The 17878-nt window shown below is 41.7% G+C and overlaps 1 protein-coding gene across 1 annotated transcript in view; it reads right to left on the bottom strand.

Moving 5' to 3' along the window:
- Nucleotides 1-3780: 3780 nt before the first annotated feature.
- Nucleotides 3781-17878, bottom strand: part of ror2 (receptor tyrosine kinase-like orphan receptor 2) — a 40486-nt gene continuing 26388 nt past the window's right edge. The window contains exons 3-9 of the mRNA XM_044053546.1: nt 13661-13948; nt 13348-13378; nt 9153-9274; nt 7879-8193; nt 6861-7115; nt 5905-6110; nt 3781-5624 (exon numbers count right to left, since the gene is read on the bottom strand). Coding sequence (XP_043909481.1) covers nt 4167-5624; nt 5905-6110; nt 6861-7115; nt 7879-8193; nt 9153-9274; nt 13348-13378; nt 13661-13948 — 2675 coding nt within the window. The 3' untranslated portion in view covers nt 3781-4166. The remainder of the gene's footprint in view (nt 5625-5904; nt 6111-6860; nt 7116-7878; nt 8194-9152; nt 9275-13347; nt 13379-13660; nt 13949-17878) is intronic.

Below are 17878 nucleotides of genomic sequence, written 5' to 3'. Positions count from 1 at the left end.
ATATTGGTAACACGGAGGAAACGACAGTAGCTGCGGCCAATCACAGTGCAGCAGCCCCCACCGTTCAGCCAATCACAGTGCAGCGTCCCCCACCGTTCAGCCAATCACAGTGCAGCATCCCTCCACCGTTCAGCTAATCACTCTCATTCTCAATGCGCGCTGCTTTAAGGCTTTCTTTTTTTCTTTTCTTTTTAATTTAAACAATTTAAACAATTTACAAAACTCCATTTAGGTTAAGGCAACAATGGTTTGAATATGAAACTATACAATAATGTACATATGTGTGTATATATATATATACAGTATATATGTATATGTATATATATACAATGCCCTCCAAAAGTATTAGCACAGTGCGGCCACTTCCTTTATTTTTGCCATAGACAGACAACATTTGGGTTTGACATCAAATATGAGACAAAAGACGAACATTTCAGCTTTTAATTCCAGGTATTTACATCTGGATCTGATACACCACATAGAAGATAGCATTATTTGTAAAGGAACATAATGTTTTAGGTGATTAAAAGTATTGGAACAGACTTAAGTTATTTAGTTTCATTTTGGAGTTGACGACTGCTCATTTTAGTGCACATATGTGTATCTGTTTTTAAAGTTTTGAAACCCAAAGTCATTAACCGGGTTTACTCAGCGTCAGTGCTTCACTCTGAATATAAAGTGTAAATTAACATTAGGCAACTTTTTTGATTTTACTTCCCAAATGTGACACAACTATAATTAATGTCATTTATAATTAATGTATCAACAATAGTCACAGCTGAGGTGGTGGGAGAGAGTATCATTTCACCTCTTTTACACCACCATTAAAGGACTGTGTGTTGACTTCATTTGCTCATGTTGCGTCACTCCTCTAGGGGTCAGTATAAGATAGTGTGTGTGTGTGTGTGTGTGTGAATTTGAATCCAGCTTGTATCCATTGATTCTGATTTAAAATGGCTGCTGCAGAACAGAGAGTGTGGCTGAATCTGTCTCAGAGACACACACACACAAAGCATTTATACAGCTACAGTATCATGCTTAGGAGTCTGCATTGACTTCCATTCATTTGTACAGTAGCACCAGGTCATTAGGACCAGGTTTTGGTAGTCTGCTAGTCCTGACAACTCGGAGTCATGTCTGTGTCAGACGGGCCTTTCCTCTTCTTCACTTCCTCTGACTGTCTTCAACTAGCTGAGACGTTTTCGTCTAAAATAAACACAGAAAAAATGAAGTAGAAAAGAAGAACAGACAGAAGAGCAGACTCCTGCCGTGAGGCTGCAGTACCACTGACACACAGAGAGAGGGAGACAGAGAGCAGGACTGTAGTAAGAGTAGTTTGTTGATACTAGTGCACTTTTTAGAAATGATCAAAAGCAATGCTTGCAGATTCGAGTCCCAGCTCAACACGATACAAACACACAAACTTGTGTCTTGTAAAGCAGCTGTTTTCAGTGTAGTACTAGGGCCACATTGAGAAAAAAAACTTCAGACTTCGAGAATAAAGTTGTACATTTATGAGAATAAAGTCCTAAATCTATGAGTATAAAGTCAGAAATTTACGAGAATAAAGTTGCAAATTTACGAGAATAAAGTTGCAAATTTACGAGAATAAAGTTGCAAATTTACGAGAATAAAGTTGCAAATTTACAAGAATAAAGTTGCAAATTTATGAGACTAAAGTTGCAAATTTATGAGACTAAAGTTGCAAATTTACGAGAATAAAGTTGCAGAATAAAGTTGCAAATTCTGCAAATAAAGTTATTGAGACTAAAGTTGCTGAGAATAAAGTTCAAATTTATGAGACTAAAGTTGCAAATTTATGAGACTAAAGTTACGAATAAAGTAAAGAATTAAAGTTGCAAATTTATGAGACTAAAATTGCAAATTTATGAGAATAAAGTTACGTATAAGCAAATTTAAAGTTACAAATTACTAAAGTTACAAATTCTGAGAATAAAGTTGCAAATTCTGAGAATAAAGTTGCAAATTTGACTAAAAGTTGTTAAAGAAAGATAAAGTTGGAAGTGAGAATAAAGTTACAAATTCTGAGACTAAAGTTGCAAATTTACGAGAATAAAGTTGCAAATTTACGAGAATAAAGTTGCAAATTTACAAGACTAAAGTTGCAAATTTACAAGACTAAAGTTGCAAATTTATGAGAATAAATTCACAAATTTATGAGATGTTCTTCCTCCAAGTTCGCCTGGTTCTTTCTGTGGAAAAGATGCATTTACTTGCTCTCCTCTTCTATAACAACAGGTTAGAATGTAAAACTTTAATTTCGTAAATCTACGACTTTATTCTTGAAGTCTGTGAATTTTTTTTTCTCAACGTGGCCCTAATACGCCATCGTAGTGATGCAGCTCCAAATACTCCTGTTGAGATTTTACACATTTCCTTTGCTAAATGTTGGAGATTACCACGTCTTCAGGATTTTTACGTCTTTTTAACTGATCTACAGTTTGGCATCTTTCTGTTTGACTCTTGTGTCGGACGACGACGTCGCGCTCATGACTCACTCTGACCCATCAGTGGAAAAAACATCATGATGTTCACAGATTTCAATCCCATAATATATACTGTGTGTGTGTGTGTGTGTGATCAGCTCCTCCAGCAGTGTTTCAGAGCAGATGATGGTGCTGAATTTTAAAATGTACATTTTTAAAATACAACTTTTGAACCATTCAAGGTGGCTAGTAACACATGTCCGTGTGTCAGGAGTCAGATGTTTTTTTTATTGCTTTTCAAGGTCTTTAATACTCCACAGAGAAGAGGACACAACGCATGGTACGCAAACAAAATAAACAATAAAAGCTTAAAAAGACATTAAAGGCTTAGTGTTTTTCACTGACAAAGAAAAACTATAAACAAATACAATGTTCAAACCAAAGTACATAACTTACATATCATACAGCTATAAAAATGGATGTGAATATCATCAGCCTGGTGGTGAAACATGTCATGTGGAACAAAACCATTTTTAATGGCGTTAAAAAACAAAAAGAGAGATTCAACACGATTCCGTTTGTGTTGTTTGACGAAAGAAAGCAACAGAATCTGAATCAAGTTACTTTCAAAGCCGACAGTGCTTTTCATTCGTACGACTGTGGCTTTTTACTAATCACAAAAAAACAACAACAAAAAAAGAACAGCATCACATTGCCATTGAGGGCGTGCACGAGCAAAGCGTGTGTGGACTAACACAGACACAGTGGATTACAGCTGCTGTAATCCAGCAGCTGGAACTAACCCTAACCCAAACAATTTCCTTCGGGATAATAAAAGTATTCTGATTCTGATTCTGTCAGTTAGCTCATTGCTGTCATTAGCATTCCCCTCTCCCCTCTCCTCTCTACTTCACCTCATGAACACATTTGATATTCTTCAACAAACAGCCTAACCTCCTACGCAGAAAGGACCGGCCTCTTGGTGGCTTTGTTCTGGCTCTCGATTGGATCAAGTGTTCTCAGAGATTTAGTCTCACACAGAGACTTGTGTCACAGAGATAATACTCAGTTAATGCAGATTTGAACTGACACTGACCTTAACTTATTTTACATAGATTATTTTCAAATGGATTTTAATCTGTCGATTATTTTCCCTTAATTCATTGATTAATAGTTTGTTCAATACAATGCTGAGAAATGTCAATTGTTGGTGTTTCTCAAAGTTCCAAATGACGATGGATGTTTGTCCACAGACCATACGGAGGAGGAGAAGACGCCAGAAAATATTCACATTTAAGAAACTGAAAAATCACAGAAACAATCAAACAATTTCATTTAGTAATCGATCAATTATCATTTATTGATTGCTGGTTTGGGTTTAAATTCCTCTGCATTATAAGTTGGTGGAAAGATGTTGAAGGAGCATCTAATGTCATCAGTACGGCGGCGTGCAGAGAGATGGCATCTGACGTGTTGAGGATGAGAATCATCAGTTCATCAGTTCATTTGGCTTAATCTTCGGCACAGGCGTGTAAGAAATACAGACATGAGACACACTGGAAATGTATCGATGCCATCTACAAAAAAACATTCAGTCACAGTTTCAAAAATGTCTCTTTTCACTTGATGCTTCTCAATGAATCCTCTGGCAAGCAAACGACCAGCTCACGGAACACTTCAGCTCTACTGTCCTTCAAACTGACACAGAGAGAGAGACACTTATGTGTCCGACAAGTGGACAACCAATTCATCAGTGTGTGAAGGGTCATTATCGCCTAGCAATTCCGTTTCTGGCACCGACGAGTCCTCATGTAGGCCTGCTTCTTCCTGGGACGCCCGGTCGGCCAAGTCCTCGTCGGTGGTCTTGGAGTTGTCGTTCAACAAAGCCGCTCGCTCTGTCGCAGACGTGTTGGACGGGGCGGTGGTGACGTAGCCTGTGGACGTGGATCCACTGCCACTGTGGTGAGAGCCGGCCTTGCTGACCACTTGTGGTGGGTGGTGCATCTGCTGATGGGGCATGGCCATGGGTATTTGCATGGGGTAAAAGTTCTGCAGGTATGGGTATGACATGGGGTGGTGGTATCCATTGACGGGGATGTAGAGTTGCGGGGGCACCATGGGCCGGTGCATTTGGCCCTTCATGGGCATGAACTGGGGCTGATGGAAGGGCGAGCCCTTTTTAGGGCTGGTGTAGCGTGAGGTATTCGCCGTGCTCATGCTGATGTTGCTAACAGGGCTGGTGCTGAGAGAGCTGGTCTGGGTCGTGTTGCTGGTGCCAGACGTCTGAGCAGAGCTGTTGTAGTTGGACAGACTCTCCCAGGAGCGCAAGCGTGTGTGCATGTCCTTGAAGCGAGGTCTTCTCGCAGGGAATTCGCTCCAACACTCCAGCATGAGAGCGTAAATCCATGCCGGGCAGTCGTCTGGACAGTGCAGCAGCTGGTGGTTGCGCACCATCTCAATCACATCCTGGTTGGAGTAGCCACAGTACGGCTGCAGACCGTAGCTGAAAGTCTCCCACAGCAGGACGCCGTAGGACCAGATGTCAGAGTCGGTGGAGAACTTGCCGTACATAATTGCCTCTGGGGACATCCAGCGAATCGGGAACAGGCTGGTGCCCATGAGGTTGTAATAATCGGCGGAGTAGACATCTCTGAAGAGGCCTAGATCCAGAATCTTGATGTTGAGTTTGTCAAAGACCAGAATGTTTCGGGCCGCGAGGTCTTTATGGATCACTTGTTGGCTGGAGAGATACTCCATTCCCGCAGCGATCTGCGTGATCACGTGAAGGAAGTCCGCCTGCTCCAGAGTGGACTTCACTGTCTTATCATCATCGACGCTGCCCACATCTGAGTTGGGGGAGCGCATCACCAGGTACTCATGCAGGTCACCAAGGCTGGAGTAGGAGAATATCATGCTCATTGGCTGCTCTTTGGTGACCACACCCAGCAAAGACACTAAATGTTGATTCTGGATTTGAAAGCGGAGCATGGCCTCGTGACGGAACTCCTCACAGAGCGCGACATCCACCTTGTCTTTTAGCGTCTTGATGGCCACCACCTGGCCCTGCTCACCAGGCGTGGTGCCGTACAGTTGGCCCTTGTAGACCTTGCCGAACCGATCCTCGCCGAGCTCCTCCATGAATCGCACTGCCGACAGATTAACCTCCCGCAGCTTGGTCTGCAGACGCAAAGCACAGATACAGGTCATCAAAAAACACAAACGCCGTTCATGTGTCCTAATAAACGTCTAAAATGGCATCTTTTGCTGGGTTTTTAATAACACAATTCTTACGATGACTTTTTGGAATCTTGCACCTGACAAATACTCCATATTACAAAAGAACTCAAACTAATTACAACTCATAAATATAAATAAAAAGTAAAACTAATATAACCTTGATCAGGAGGCAGAATTGAAATGAAACAGCTTTTCATCAGTGTGTGTGTGTGTGTGTTACCTGGTGTTTTTGCTGGTTGAGGAGCGAGAGCTCCACGTCCTGGGTGGGTGAGCCGCTGAGCTGGCAGCGAGGGGGCGTGTCCGTCGAAGCCTTCTGCTTATTACGACACACGCACACCAGGAAGAAGAGGCAGGCGATGACGAGAGGGATGGCGATGGCAGGGATTAAAATGAACAGGATCTCCTTCCTGGGGTTCTCTGGAGGCTCTGGAAATAAAAACAGATGGAAGTGAGTTAATTTAAAGTGTGTAATTATCACCTTCAACAGTTAGAGAACAGCTCATTAAGTGTCGGTGTGGCTGACACTCAGTCTACAGATATCATAGATAGTGCTCATTAAAAGCCACATCCTTCATCACGGACGGAGAATAGAACTTGAGCTCATTTGCAGCTGGTTGAACTTCCTCTGGAACAAATGTGATCCGTTCTCTGAGAAGCAAATCAAGGTATTCATGGAAAAACAAGTGAGGACCAACTGAGCCTGGAACCCAAAAATGAAACAAAGAGACAAACACATTCCAGATATTTACAGACAAAGGGCTGAACCCAGAAGGCATGTATGGTGAAGATCACGGATAATCATCTCCCGAGGAACACTTTTTCTTTCCATTTCTCTTCCTTTTCTTTTTATTCAAGTGCAGACACACGTTTTCAGACAACGACATGAAACGTGTCAATATGGAGAGATGACTTTGGGTCATGTGTCGCATATGAAGTGCGTGTGTTTAGGGTGGGAGGAGCTTAGGACAGACAGGTTCAGTACCGTATATAGTTGTTTCCATTAAGAATAGTTGCATTCTTTGGCAACTTTCAGCTACCAGAGTAAAATGGTGTCTTTACAGCTGAAGATGAGCCACAGCAACAAATAAATAAACATATTCTTCCTAAATAATGTTGTGGGTGATGAGTGCAAACGTTGGATATGAAAGGAAGAGTTGTTTGCGTGGTGGAACTTACTGCAGGGCTGGATGTCACACAGGTCCACCCTGACATGAGGGTCTAAGGTGAAGCACCACGGCGCCTGCATCTGACCTCCTGGGTTGCGGCAGAAGTTGTGACTCCCCCACAGCTCGGGGTATTCCTGCAACAGGTGGTGGCTGTGAGGGAACTGAGAGCTCCACGGCTGACAGTGATGACCAGACTTAGTGATGCTGACCGTGCCTTTGTAGTCAGCTCCACTTCCATTGTAGCAGATGTGATCTGTGGGGGAATCTGTGGAGCAGCCAGTGACTCAATGTGAAATATGAATACACAAACACTGCAAGAGAGGTGACTTTGTAACCTATTGAGAAACGATTGCACATGTGTTCAGTGAATTAGACCCTTAGGACGCAACTCTTTATAACCTTATAAAGATTGTATGAGCAATGTTGTTCATTTGGAGATTCTAGATTCTTTTATTTCACTCATTTTCACAACGCTTTGAATGGAGTATTTCATTCATTCATTCATTCATTTTCTGCCTCATTATTGTAATATAATTTAAGTTGATATCAGTATAATTTTAATCAACAGTCTCTGCTGCTGCTTATATAAATGACACATGTCATCACTGACTCTATCTTGTCTAAATCTATAACTTCTGCTCCTGGTCTCTCTCTTCTGTCTCTACCTCATCTCACTCTTGTCCTTTCTCTCCCCCCTTTCTGTCCCACATTTTTCCTTTCACCCCAACCGGTCGAGGCAGATGCTGCACATGTTTGAGTCTGGTTCTGTCACAGATTTCTTCTTCCTGTTAAAAGGGAGTCTGATGCCTTGTGTTTGCTCATTGTAATGTGGTAAAGGTTTGTGTTTTACTGTGTACACAGACTTGCAATAATGTATGTTGTACAACTTAAATTGAACCGAATTGAACTGACTCACGACTTAATGTGTTTTTTTAAATTCAATTCGATTCAATTATATTTGAATAACACAACATACAGTACATTATCTCAATGTCATGAACGTGTCCAGTGTGCATTCATCAACCTACATGAGCCTAGTTTTTCCGGTGGCACTCCGATCCTCATGCAGGACGCGGCATCAGGCGTCTCTGGCCGTGGCAGCAGGTGGCAGGTGGGGAGCTTGAGCTGCATGAGGATCATGGGATTAGACCGGGCGATGGTGTACTCCGCGTGGCACAGGTCGTTCTCCAGGGCCTCGCACTCGTCGCGACAGAGCTGGCGGCGCCGGGGGCCTCGAGAGCCCTCGTCACACAGAGGGAAGACGTAGTAGCAGAAGGACGGGATGGCAAACCTGGAGCACTGGTCTGATAGATGGGTGGAGGTGCCGATCATAGTGAAAGCAGCTGAGAGAAAGACACAGAAACACATGTTTGAGTTTTACATGATGTACACTAATGATTTGGGGAAATAGTGCTATTTTATTGGTGATATCACTTTATTAATATCAGCATTCAATATGTGACCATTTAACTGACACAAAGACAAACACATTTATATCTTTTTAAACCATGAAACAATGTAGAGGTTAACGTGTGTATGGGAATGTGTTCACATCAGGCTGATGAACATAATCTCATATAATACCCATACTTTTTTTGTCGTTTTAGGGGGAAAACGCTATCATTCATTGTCTTGTGTTTGGAGATCGTGACATTGACAGTGTCACCAACTATTAACAATGAAAAGTAACTAAAGTCAGTCTGTTCTCTCTTTAGTGAGTTCACCCACGGAGGTGTTGAATCGTCAAATAAAGAGACACACAGTCGGCTGCACTGAACATCCACAGCGCTTCTGTGTGTGTGTATGTGTGTGAGGCCGTGATAGTATTATTGTAGAAGTTCATCATGGCAGAGCCCCCGAAAATGAAGCAGAAAAAAAAAACGGATGCTGACCGACACAGACACATGTGGTCAGGAGAGGGGGAGGAGTCAGTGGTGAGTTTTTACGACAGTGAGGGTAAAGAGGTAGACAATGGATGGATGTTTACGGTGGTGTTGTAAAAATATTTACCCGTGAAAGTGTAGGGGGAGCGCTGCAGAGAAAGAGGTATCAGTACACCAGACACAAAGAACTAAAAACCCCAGGAAAAGAAAACAACAAAATGTCCACAGAAGAGTCCGACAAAAATCACCTCTGATGGAACAGAAAAGGCTCAATTTTCAGGTCATAATGAATGAAAACACAATTTTAAATACTGTATTTAATTCCCATTAATACCTACACTGGACCTTTAAATACTGTAGCATAACACAAAGCACACCTACACAAACAAACACGATTGCATAGAACATAATCGTCTTACCTGTGATGCGGTTTTCGCTGTCCCCCTGCATCTGCAGGGACTCAACATAGATGCTCTGGTTGCCGATGAAGCGAGCGCAGGCGATGCCTCGGTAAGGTTGACAGAAACCTTTTTCACGTGACCTGAAAATCCAAAACAAACGACACTGTGAACTTTAAATATCTCGGCGGACCACGTTTGCAGGTTTTTTTTTAATGAAATGTTATTTTCTACAACGTGAATATGTTATCTTATGTCTTTGCTCCTCTATGACAGTGAACTGCACACATGAGACATAATTGACGATGAGCCAATAATGCAAATCAATTTCAGTTACAAATACGACCAAAGCTGAAGTTTGTATGCAGTGTTTTTCACTTTGTGTTACACGGTTTAAATTATACCAGTAACAGTGTAACAGATTGTGCCTATTGTTGACAAAACATCAAGACAAAAGCATGTTGGTACATAAACAACACGTTCAACACAATAATCAATCCAGCACAAAGCACAACGAGACATGAAGACCTGGACCAAGACCTCGACCAGGAGCAGGACCCAGCCTGGTGTTGTACTTGTTTTATCCAACAGAGGGGGCTGCTCGCATATCACTCTACCTCTAAACAACTTTGACTCTTCTGGTTTCATAAAAAAAAAGGAGGGTTCTCTTAACTACCCACTTATTTTGCCTTGTAAACTTGCATCAAACTGCATTAGAGTTTATTACAATGCAACAGTTACCATTATGAAAATACATAAAGGAAACGCCTTCTGAGTTAACCATGATCGAAGATGCTTATTATCATTCTCTACAGATGTCCCAACAATAAGACATTAGAGACAAATGAGACTCTAACATTACTGTAACACAGAGACGAGGCTCAGTGTTGGCACTAGTTAATCGTGTTGGTCTTATTTTTAAGCTTGACTCTCAGCTGGTGTCACTCCTGTGTTATGTTTATGCTGGATTTAGCCTCCAGTCCTGGATTAAGTCTTAATCCACAAAACAAACAGGCTAAGGCCAAAGCAGCGGATACAGAACACAAAGTAAACAGCCGCATGTTGGCTACAGTCAGGTCACCACTTACAGCTGACCACTGCTGGTCACAGAACACAGGTCACTGCTGCTGCTGGTCTTGGTCTATGGTCTTTGCTAACTGGTTTTTCATTTTTCTGTAATGGTTATTTACTGAAATTATATTTTTAATACTAAAATATGATTATTACTATTATTTATAAATGTTCAAATGGACTATTATTATTGTTATTTCTTGATTAGGATGTCAAATAAGTATTTACTTGCATTCCTTTGAATGTTAATGCTCGATTCATTTCGAGTATAATAAGGTGAATTCACTTGATTTGCCAAATAAATAACACGTTTTTGAAAGATTTCTAAAACATTTATGTAGACAGGTGGTCGAATAAATTGAAATAAACAAAAAACATTATTCTATTCTTGCTAAATCTTGAACATGGGCAGTAGTGCGTCAGTACGTGTGTGACGTTACACAGCAACACTAAGCCTACTCATAAATAAATAAAGGCATTTGATTTGTGTTTTCATGCCTAAACAGGTTTGGAAATGCACAAATGTAAACAACCACATCCTCCAAGATACTTTGACAGGGCTGAACTGCCATGACTGAGTCAAATGACATGATGCATGTTGTTTCAGGTACTTCAGATATGATCCAGGAAGAAGAGGCAGAGTCATACGTTCATGAATATCAAGATAAAACAGTGCAGTGATGATAACGACATCATTCCTCATCTCACTGTTACTAGGTTGTTCATGAAGCATCTTTCAAAACGATTGCTCTTCATCCCCCTGAGCTGTGGACATTAGAGAAGTCATATTGTTGCCTGGTGAGATCAGCTCATTCAGAAAGACTTGGTCTGACTGAGGATATTACTCAGCATTCTTTCCAGCTCAGTGCAGGTCCATCCAAACCAGCGGCTAAAAGTCTGACTGCTGCTGGAGGAATTTCTGCTGAGCCTTGTTTGTCCTGGTGAGTCAAAGCCACACAAGAGAGAGCGAGGCTGCATGTCCTGTTCCCCTCATCATCATCATCAGCAGCAGCAGCAGCAGCAGCAGTAGCAGCAGCAGCGGCTCAATTTATAACAGTCAGTCAAAGCAGTGGCGCTATGACATGTCTTCACATGTCCATGCAAGCTTCAGGCAGTCACTCCTAACACGACACGCACACATCCGCTCTTCTACACTTCTGAGGGAAAAGTCATTAAGTCACACACTTAGTTTTCTATAAACCGACCACACCACTGCAAAAGCGTTTAAAAAAACATATGCCGTGTCTCCACTGCATGGTCCCAGCTCGACTCTACGCGGTTTGGTCGTGTTACGATGACAAAATAGTACCTCCTCAACGTGGGCGGAGTCATCTGCAGGGATGCATCAGCTTTTAGTGTTTTTAACTGATCTACAACAGGGGTGTCAAACTCATTTTTGTTCAGGGGCCACATACAGCACAATTTGATCTCAAGTGGGCCGGACCAGTAATAATAGTAAAATAATAGCATAATAACCTATGAACAACAAGAACTCCTTGCTTTTTTGTCCTTTGTTTTACATTTAATGAAGTATATTTTTACAAAACATGACATTTCTTGAGAAAAATAAGTGCAATTTCAACAATATCGTGTCTAAATGTACTATTAACACATCACACTGGATCTAAAAAGGCACAAACATTTAGTCACAGGTATCTGGAAGAGAAAAATATTGTATTTGACGTTACGTTTAGATTGCAATCATAGTGTGAAATTTTAACAAATTCATCCTGTGGGCCGGATTGGACCCTCTGGCGGGCCGGATCTGGCCCCCGGGCCGTATGTTTGACACCCCTGATCTACAACTTTGGTTATGTTTGGCTTGATTTTTGTGTCGGACACTCATGCCTCTTCCTGTGATGACCAATCACTGGCCAGAAGTCACAGCTCAGCTCGCTTGGAACCTCGCCACAGCAGATAAGTAAAACAAGTACCCGGTACTAAGTACTATCACTAATGGAAATGCAATGCCGTGCTAGTGGAAAAGGGGCCATAGTCAGTCAGTCATCATCTACCGCTTTATCCTCCACCAGAGGGTCGCGGGGGTTGCTGTGCCAGTCTCAGCTACATCGGGCGATAGGCGGGGTACACCCTGGACAGTTCGCCAGTCCATCGCAGGGCCACACACAGATAGAGACAAACAACCATTCACTCTCACACTTACAGCGAGGCAGCCGGAGAACCCGGAGGGAACCCGCGCACACTCGGGGAGAACATGCAAACTTTGTGCAGAAAGGCGCTTGTTCCAAACGGGGCTCGAACCCGGGTCTTCTTGCTGCAAGCTAACACTACACCACCGTGTGGCCAGGGGCCATAGTATGCATTTGTATTTGCTTTCAGGAGTTCAGTAAAGACCTGCTACTTCTACGAGGAAGATGTGGAACTTATTTGTCACGTTCTGATGAAACATGGACCATGACTTTTTTATGAACTCTCTTAGCATCCTGGAAACACTGATTATTTCAGCCTTTACTCATCATGTATTAGCTAAATACACATTCATTTCACTTAAGTGTAAACATGACATCGTTCAAAGTGACAGAACACAGAGAGGAGGATGTTGGAGGTCCAGTAAGCACACAGAAATGTCTAAATTTGGTAATGTAATGTGTAAAGGTGCTGGGAGTGAACTTTTGAATGAAACTTTGCATAAGAAACTGTCTTTACTTTTCTTTACTTGGTTTTCCTTAAACTATTGTGTCAAACATATTCACCATTAACTTAGCATGTACATTATATTATATATATATATATATATATATACTGTATATATAACAGAATACTGAGCATTTATTATGTTATTACAAAGCACTTTTATATTAAGTGTGCATGGCCATTCTACTATTAATAGGCAATAAATGAAAGTAATTATTAGTTATAGTTAATGATAGTAATTAAGGATATTAATGAATAATGTGATCTCAGTATAAATATTCATCTCACTATATTCATTCACTTGGTGTGGACCAAGTAAACAGGTGGTACCACAGTTTACTGCTATTCTTTCTGATTAATATTTAACAAATACAAGCTACTCTTATTGAACAAAACACAAACTACATGTATTAATATTGGCCAAATAACCATATATTGTGTACAGACAGACAGATAGATAGATACTTGTGTGTAGAGTGTGTTCACTTACGGTTCATCAGGACTGTGTGTGGGCATCTGTCCTGTGGAGCCAACACAAAATAAACATAAACGTTAAACTAAAGCAAATAAAGAGGCCAGTAGAGCCGTGATCAATGTTTCTGGGGTACTGATGTCATCGATACAGATTTGTACATTGTCTACGGATGTCACATAACTTTAAAGTAAACACGTGTGACTGAAATTAAAACATTTTGTTCACTAAAATTACTAGAAATAAAAAATACTGACAATACTGAGCAACCCCTTAGTCCATATAGCGTTCCATAAACACTGAGTCACTGGACAAGTCATGTGAAGCTTACCTAGTTTGACATAGAGGACGCCTGTTGCAGAGATGACCTTCAATGAGTTGGAGGCAACACACTGATAATAGCCAGTGTCCGTCGTGTCCAGGTCTTGGATGCGGAGCTTGGAGCCTGCCTCTGTCTTACGGATGGTTATGCGTCCCTGCTCCTGGACCACAGGAGCATCATTCTTTAGCCAGCGGGTGGACGGTCGTGGATTCCCTGACACCTTGCAGTGCAGCGTGGCTGTCTGGCCCTGGAAGTGGGTGATGTTGCTGACCGGCTCCTGGAACTCCAGGAAATAACCTAGAGGAACAAAAGGCAACAATGCTCAGGACTGAAGATACTTCTTAACAATTCTACAACAATAAAATCAACACTGTGTTTGACTGTATGATGTCGGGTAACACAATAATATTGTATGTCACGGTATCCAAAAAAAGCCACTGTGTCTGTTTCATTACATTATTGAAAGAACTGCTGGCCAATGTGAGTGTCTGTGTAAGTGAGTCATCAGATATGTTTTTGTTTCTTTACTGTTGATTTAATAATGTTTATGGACGTGAGGTCATCACATGACCATTTCTCAGAGGAGAGGAAAACCCCCCAGAGTGCAAACACTTGACTCTATTTCTCAACCCTTGATTTTCTGTTTTTTCCACACAGCCGTTAAGTTACATTTATTCATTTCTACATTCTCACGTGGAGTGAAACAGAAAACAGTGTTCGCGGATATGGTTTTGTCTGTGTGGTGGTCAGTTGCTGCATGGATGAGTCCACAATGCTGGACAGAAAGGCAGTAAAGAAGAGAGCATAATGTGAGTGGCTGAAGAGGACAAAGGCAATAACATTAGCAGGCCACTCAGGACTGGGCAGCAGGCCACTCACATACCAATTGTTAAAATGACTCCGGCAGCATTTCCTCTTTGTGGAGGGAGGACTGAAAAGTTACTGGCGACTCACCAACTGTTGATCCAAATAATGCTGCCTTAAGCAGTCATGGACTCAGACACAGAGTCCTTTTATTCTCATGAATCCAGATCATACCTTTCTTCACAAAGTACTGTACATCCAATGACTGCTTTACTTTGTACAGTTTTATTATTGAATGTATGTTCACCGAGTTCAACCTTTACTGTTTATTTTTCATGCAGTGAGAACAGAGACAATGTTATGTCACAATCCTCACCAAACGATTTGTGATTCATGCTATTATGATGGTCATTGTATGTATTGTATACCTTATTTCAATTCTTCACATGTTCTAAAAGAAACGTCCCCAATTCAAATGATTCCAATAATGGAGATTCATTACTGTCATGTGTCTGGGACTTTGCATCACGTGCACTGATGATGCAGTCGTCTTAAATCACTGCAATTAAAAGAGGGATTGAAGTGAAAGATATTACCGTCCTCTGTTGTGTGATGTGCTTCCTGTTGCCACCGCACCACCTTGGTTATTTATGGCGCTTTGATGGCATTGAACATCAGGAAACAACACAGCGGATGCAAGTTGAACTTGTTTATGAAACGACATAAAAGAGCCGATCAAAGGGCTTTTATAGGAGCTCAGCTCTGCAGAATGTTTGGAGACATTTGCAGGAGTCTCGACTCCGCTCACACCACTGTTAGCTCTGCAGATTCCTAAATAAGGAGTTCAAATAGGAGGAGAAACAATGGTAAACACACACACACACACAGTGAGTACCATCTGCACTGTGTGTAACAACCAGGCTCTGACTCTGGTGTTTACGCAATGGAAAAAAAAGAGATCTGTGTGCCCAGGCTCCCAACCAGGCCACAGCAGAGATGTCAGAGCGACCAGACCGTGAGTGATGATGTCACAGCAGCTCTTTAATTAGACAGTTTTCATCTGTCATTAAGGGACGTAGGGGAACTTTCTAAATGAGGGAGGTGTAAGTGCAGAACAGGAGGGAAAGATAAAACAAGCAAACACAGCGGTGATTAAAAGAGTCAACACCACAGCAACTCTTCAGTATCAAAGCTATTCTGCGTTCAGAGGAGCTCATTTTCTCTTCTGACACATTCAAATCCCTGCACTCAAACTCCTCTGTGTTCATGTAAAAAAACCAAAATACATTTTTGTTCTGGATACTCCTCCTGACCACATAACCCGTACCTCGTTTTGAGCCCAGTTTACAAAAATGCTGTTGCTTTGAAAACTCTGGGGCTGCGTTCTTACCCTAACACTGTCAATGTCAGGATAAGAGAGTCAGATAGATAAGTTTAACAAATACAAATACAAAAAATATAATAGGTCACAAAGTTGCCAGTTTATAAAAATGGGTTTGAAAAAGCCTGGACTTTGGAAGAGCCAGGAGGTCTGAGGATCTGACGTCTCTGAATGCAGATCATCTAAATACGGATTATTTTACAGCACAACTTTGCAAGTCTGGTCAATTTTTCACTCTGCAGAGCCCCCCCACACACACACACACACACAGTTTCATGAGTAAATATTTTTACAACACCACCGTAAACATCCATCCATCCATCGTCTACCTCTTCATCCTCACCGTCATAAAAACTCCCCCCTTTAACTTTTATTTATACCTGTGACTAAATGTTTTTACCTTTGTGGATCCACTGTGATCCGTAAGTTACAATGCACATGTGTACATGGTAACATGTTCAGGTTTTTCACAATATGTTTTGAGAAAAGATTCATTAAGTGTAAAAGAAAGGGAAACGTTGGAGTTCTGGAGTTATTTTATTCATCCAGCCCACTTGAGATCACAGTGCTCTGTATGTGGCCCCTGACTGACATTGAGTTTGACGGCCCTGCTCTAGAGGAAACCATTTCTTAGAAACGATAGAATAAACCCCGCTTTTTTTCAATAAGTTGTCAATGTGTACATTAAAAGCCAACTTCTGATCAAGCCATATGCTTGATGACGTGGTGTTTGCTGTTATTAGAGGCACTGTGAAACAAGAACTCTTTGCTGTAAGCATCTCCCATGAAAGAGAACATTCTGCACGATGAACTTGTCCAAGGTTTCTACTCGGTGTGTGCCGCAGCTTTTGAACCCTGAACCAAAAACCACACCAGGCTGGTCACGTCACAGGACTTAGATTCACACATTGTACCTTGACCTCTCTGACACATGGTAAAGTTCGTCCCAATGACATGTCTGTTATGTTGGTGTAGGCTTTAAATCTCTTGTCAAATAAGACAAAGGCTTTAAGGGCAAACAATACAATTCTAAAAAGAAAGAGAGTAGAAAACAAGGGTGATGTGTTCACACCGAGGGGAGTTTATTAAGAAGCGAGCAGCTGGGGCATGAAAGGGAAGAATGGCTAACTGATGCCGGCGGAAACGGAAATGCCTCCACTCGCTTCTATGTAACTTGTGCTAACTTTACCAGTGCTTAATTGCCGGTTTTATCATGGAAAAAGAAGCACAGAAATAAACCATTTCATAGAAGAAAAGCTTCGGCTGATAGAACTCAGACACAACCAGCCGAACGTCGCCATAAAGCAGCAAACGAAGGACAGGGGGAGGAATTACACTCGTTCTTTCTCCAGGAGCTGGTTTGAGAAGAAGGACTGGTTAACTGGTTGACCTCAGACCAGTGCCATGTTTTGTTTTCTCTGCCTCCTCTTTCAGGTGCCGGACAATAGACAGGACATCAAACTGCGGTGCAATAATCCATTTTTAGCTAATAAAAGAATAAGTGGCCTTTTCAAGGTTTGACAAATTTCAAACTGCTTCAAAGTTTAATTTAGTTTAAATACGCTCCAGTCTAACTTCATTTAAATAAAGAGTGTGTGTGTGCGTGTGTAGCAGCAGCAGCAGCAGCAGCAGCAGCGTGGGGCCCCACAGTACAGATAAGAAGATCCTGTGTTGTGTCACATAGTTGACACAGACCCAAACATGTGTGAATTTTGGCAGCATGTCAGCGTGACATGATGGGGTCAAAGGTGAGACATATCACACAACAGTGTCAGCCTCTTATCTGCTCACACAGGCTTTCCCCCATTAACACAGACACTGGGCATCTTTCTTTAAAGAATCTAAAACATGTTAATGGCCCAGTGATTTAAGTCTGATCGACACAGAAACACAACTTCCCCTGTTATAAGATATTCTTCTTCTTTTTCTGTCTTAAAAAGCTTTTTCATAAACACGGCAGCATTTCAACAAATGTCTTCATTCACACGAAACTCCCCTAAATGTGATCATTCATATTCCAGGCCTGTACATGGTGCTGTCAC

Source organism: Solea senegalensis, linkage group LG21 (assembly GCF_019176455.1).
Source record: "Solea senegalensis isolate Sse05_10M linkage group LG21, IFAPA_SoseM_1, whole genome shotgun sequence".
In the NCBI taxonomy this organism is placed as follows: Eukaryota; Metazoa; Chordata; class Actinopteri; order Pleuronectiformes; family Soleidae; genus Solea; species Solea senegalensis.
The sequence above is the reverse complement of the archived record's forward strand: the minus strand, read 5'-3'. Positions and strand labels throughout refer to the sequence as shown.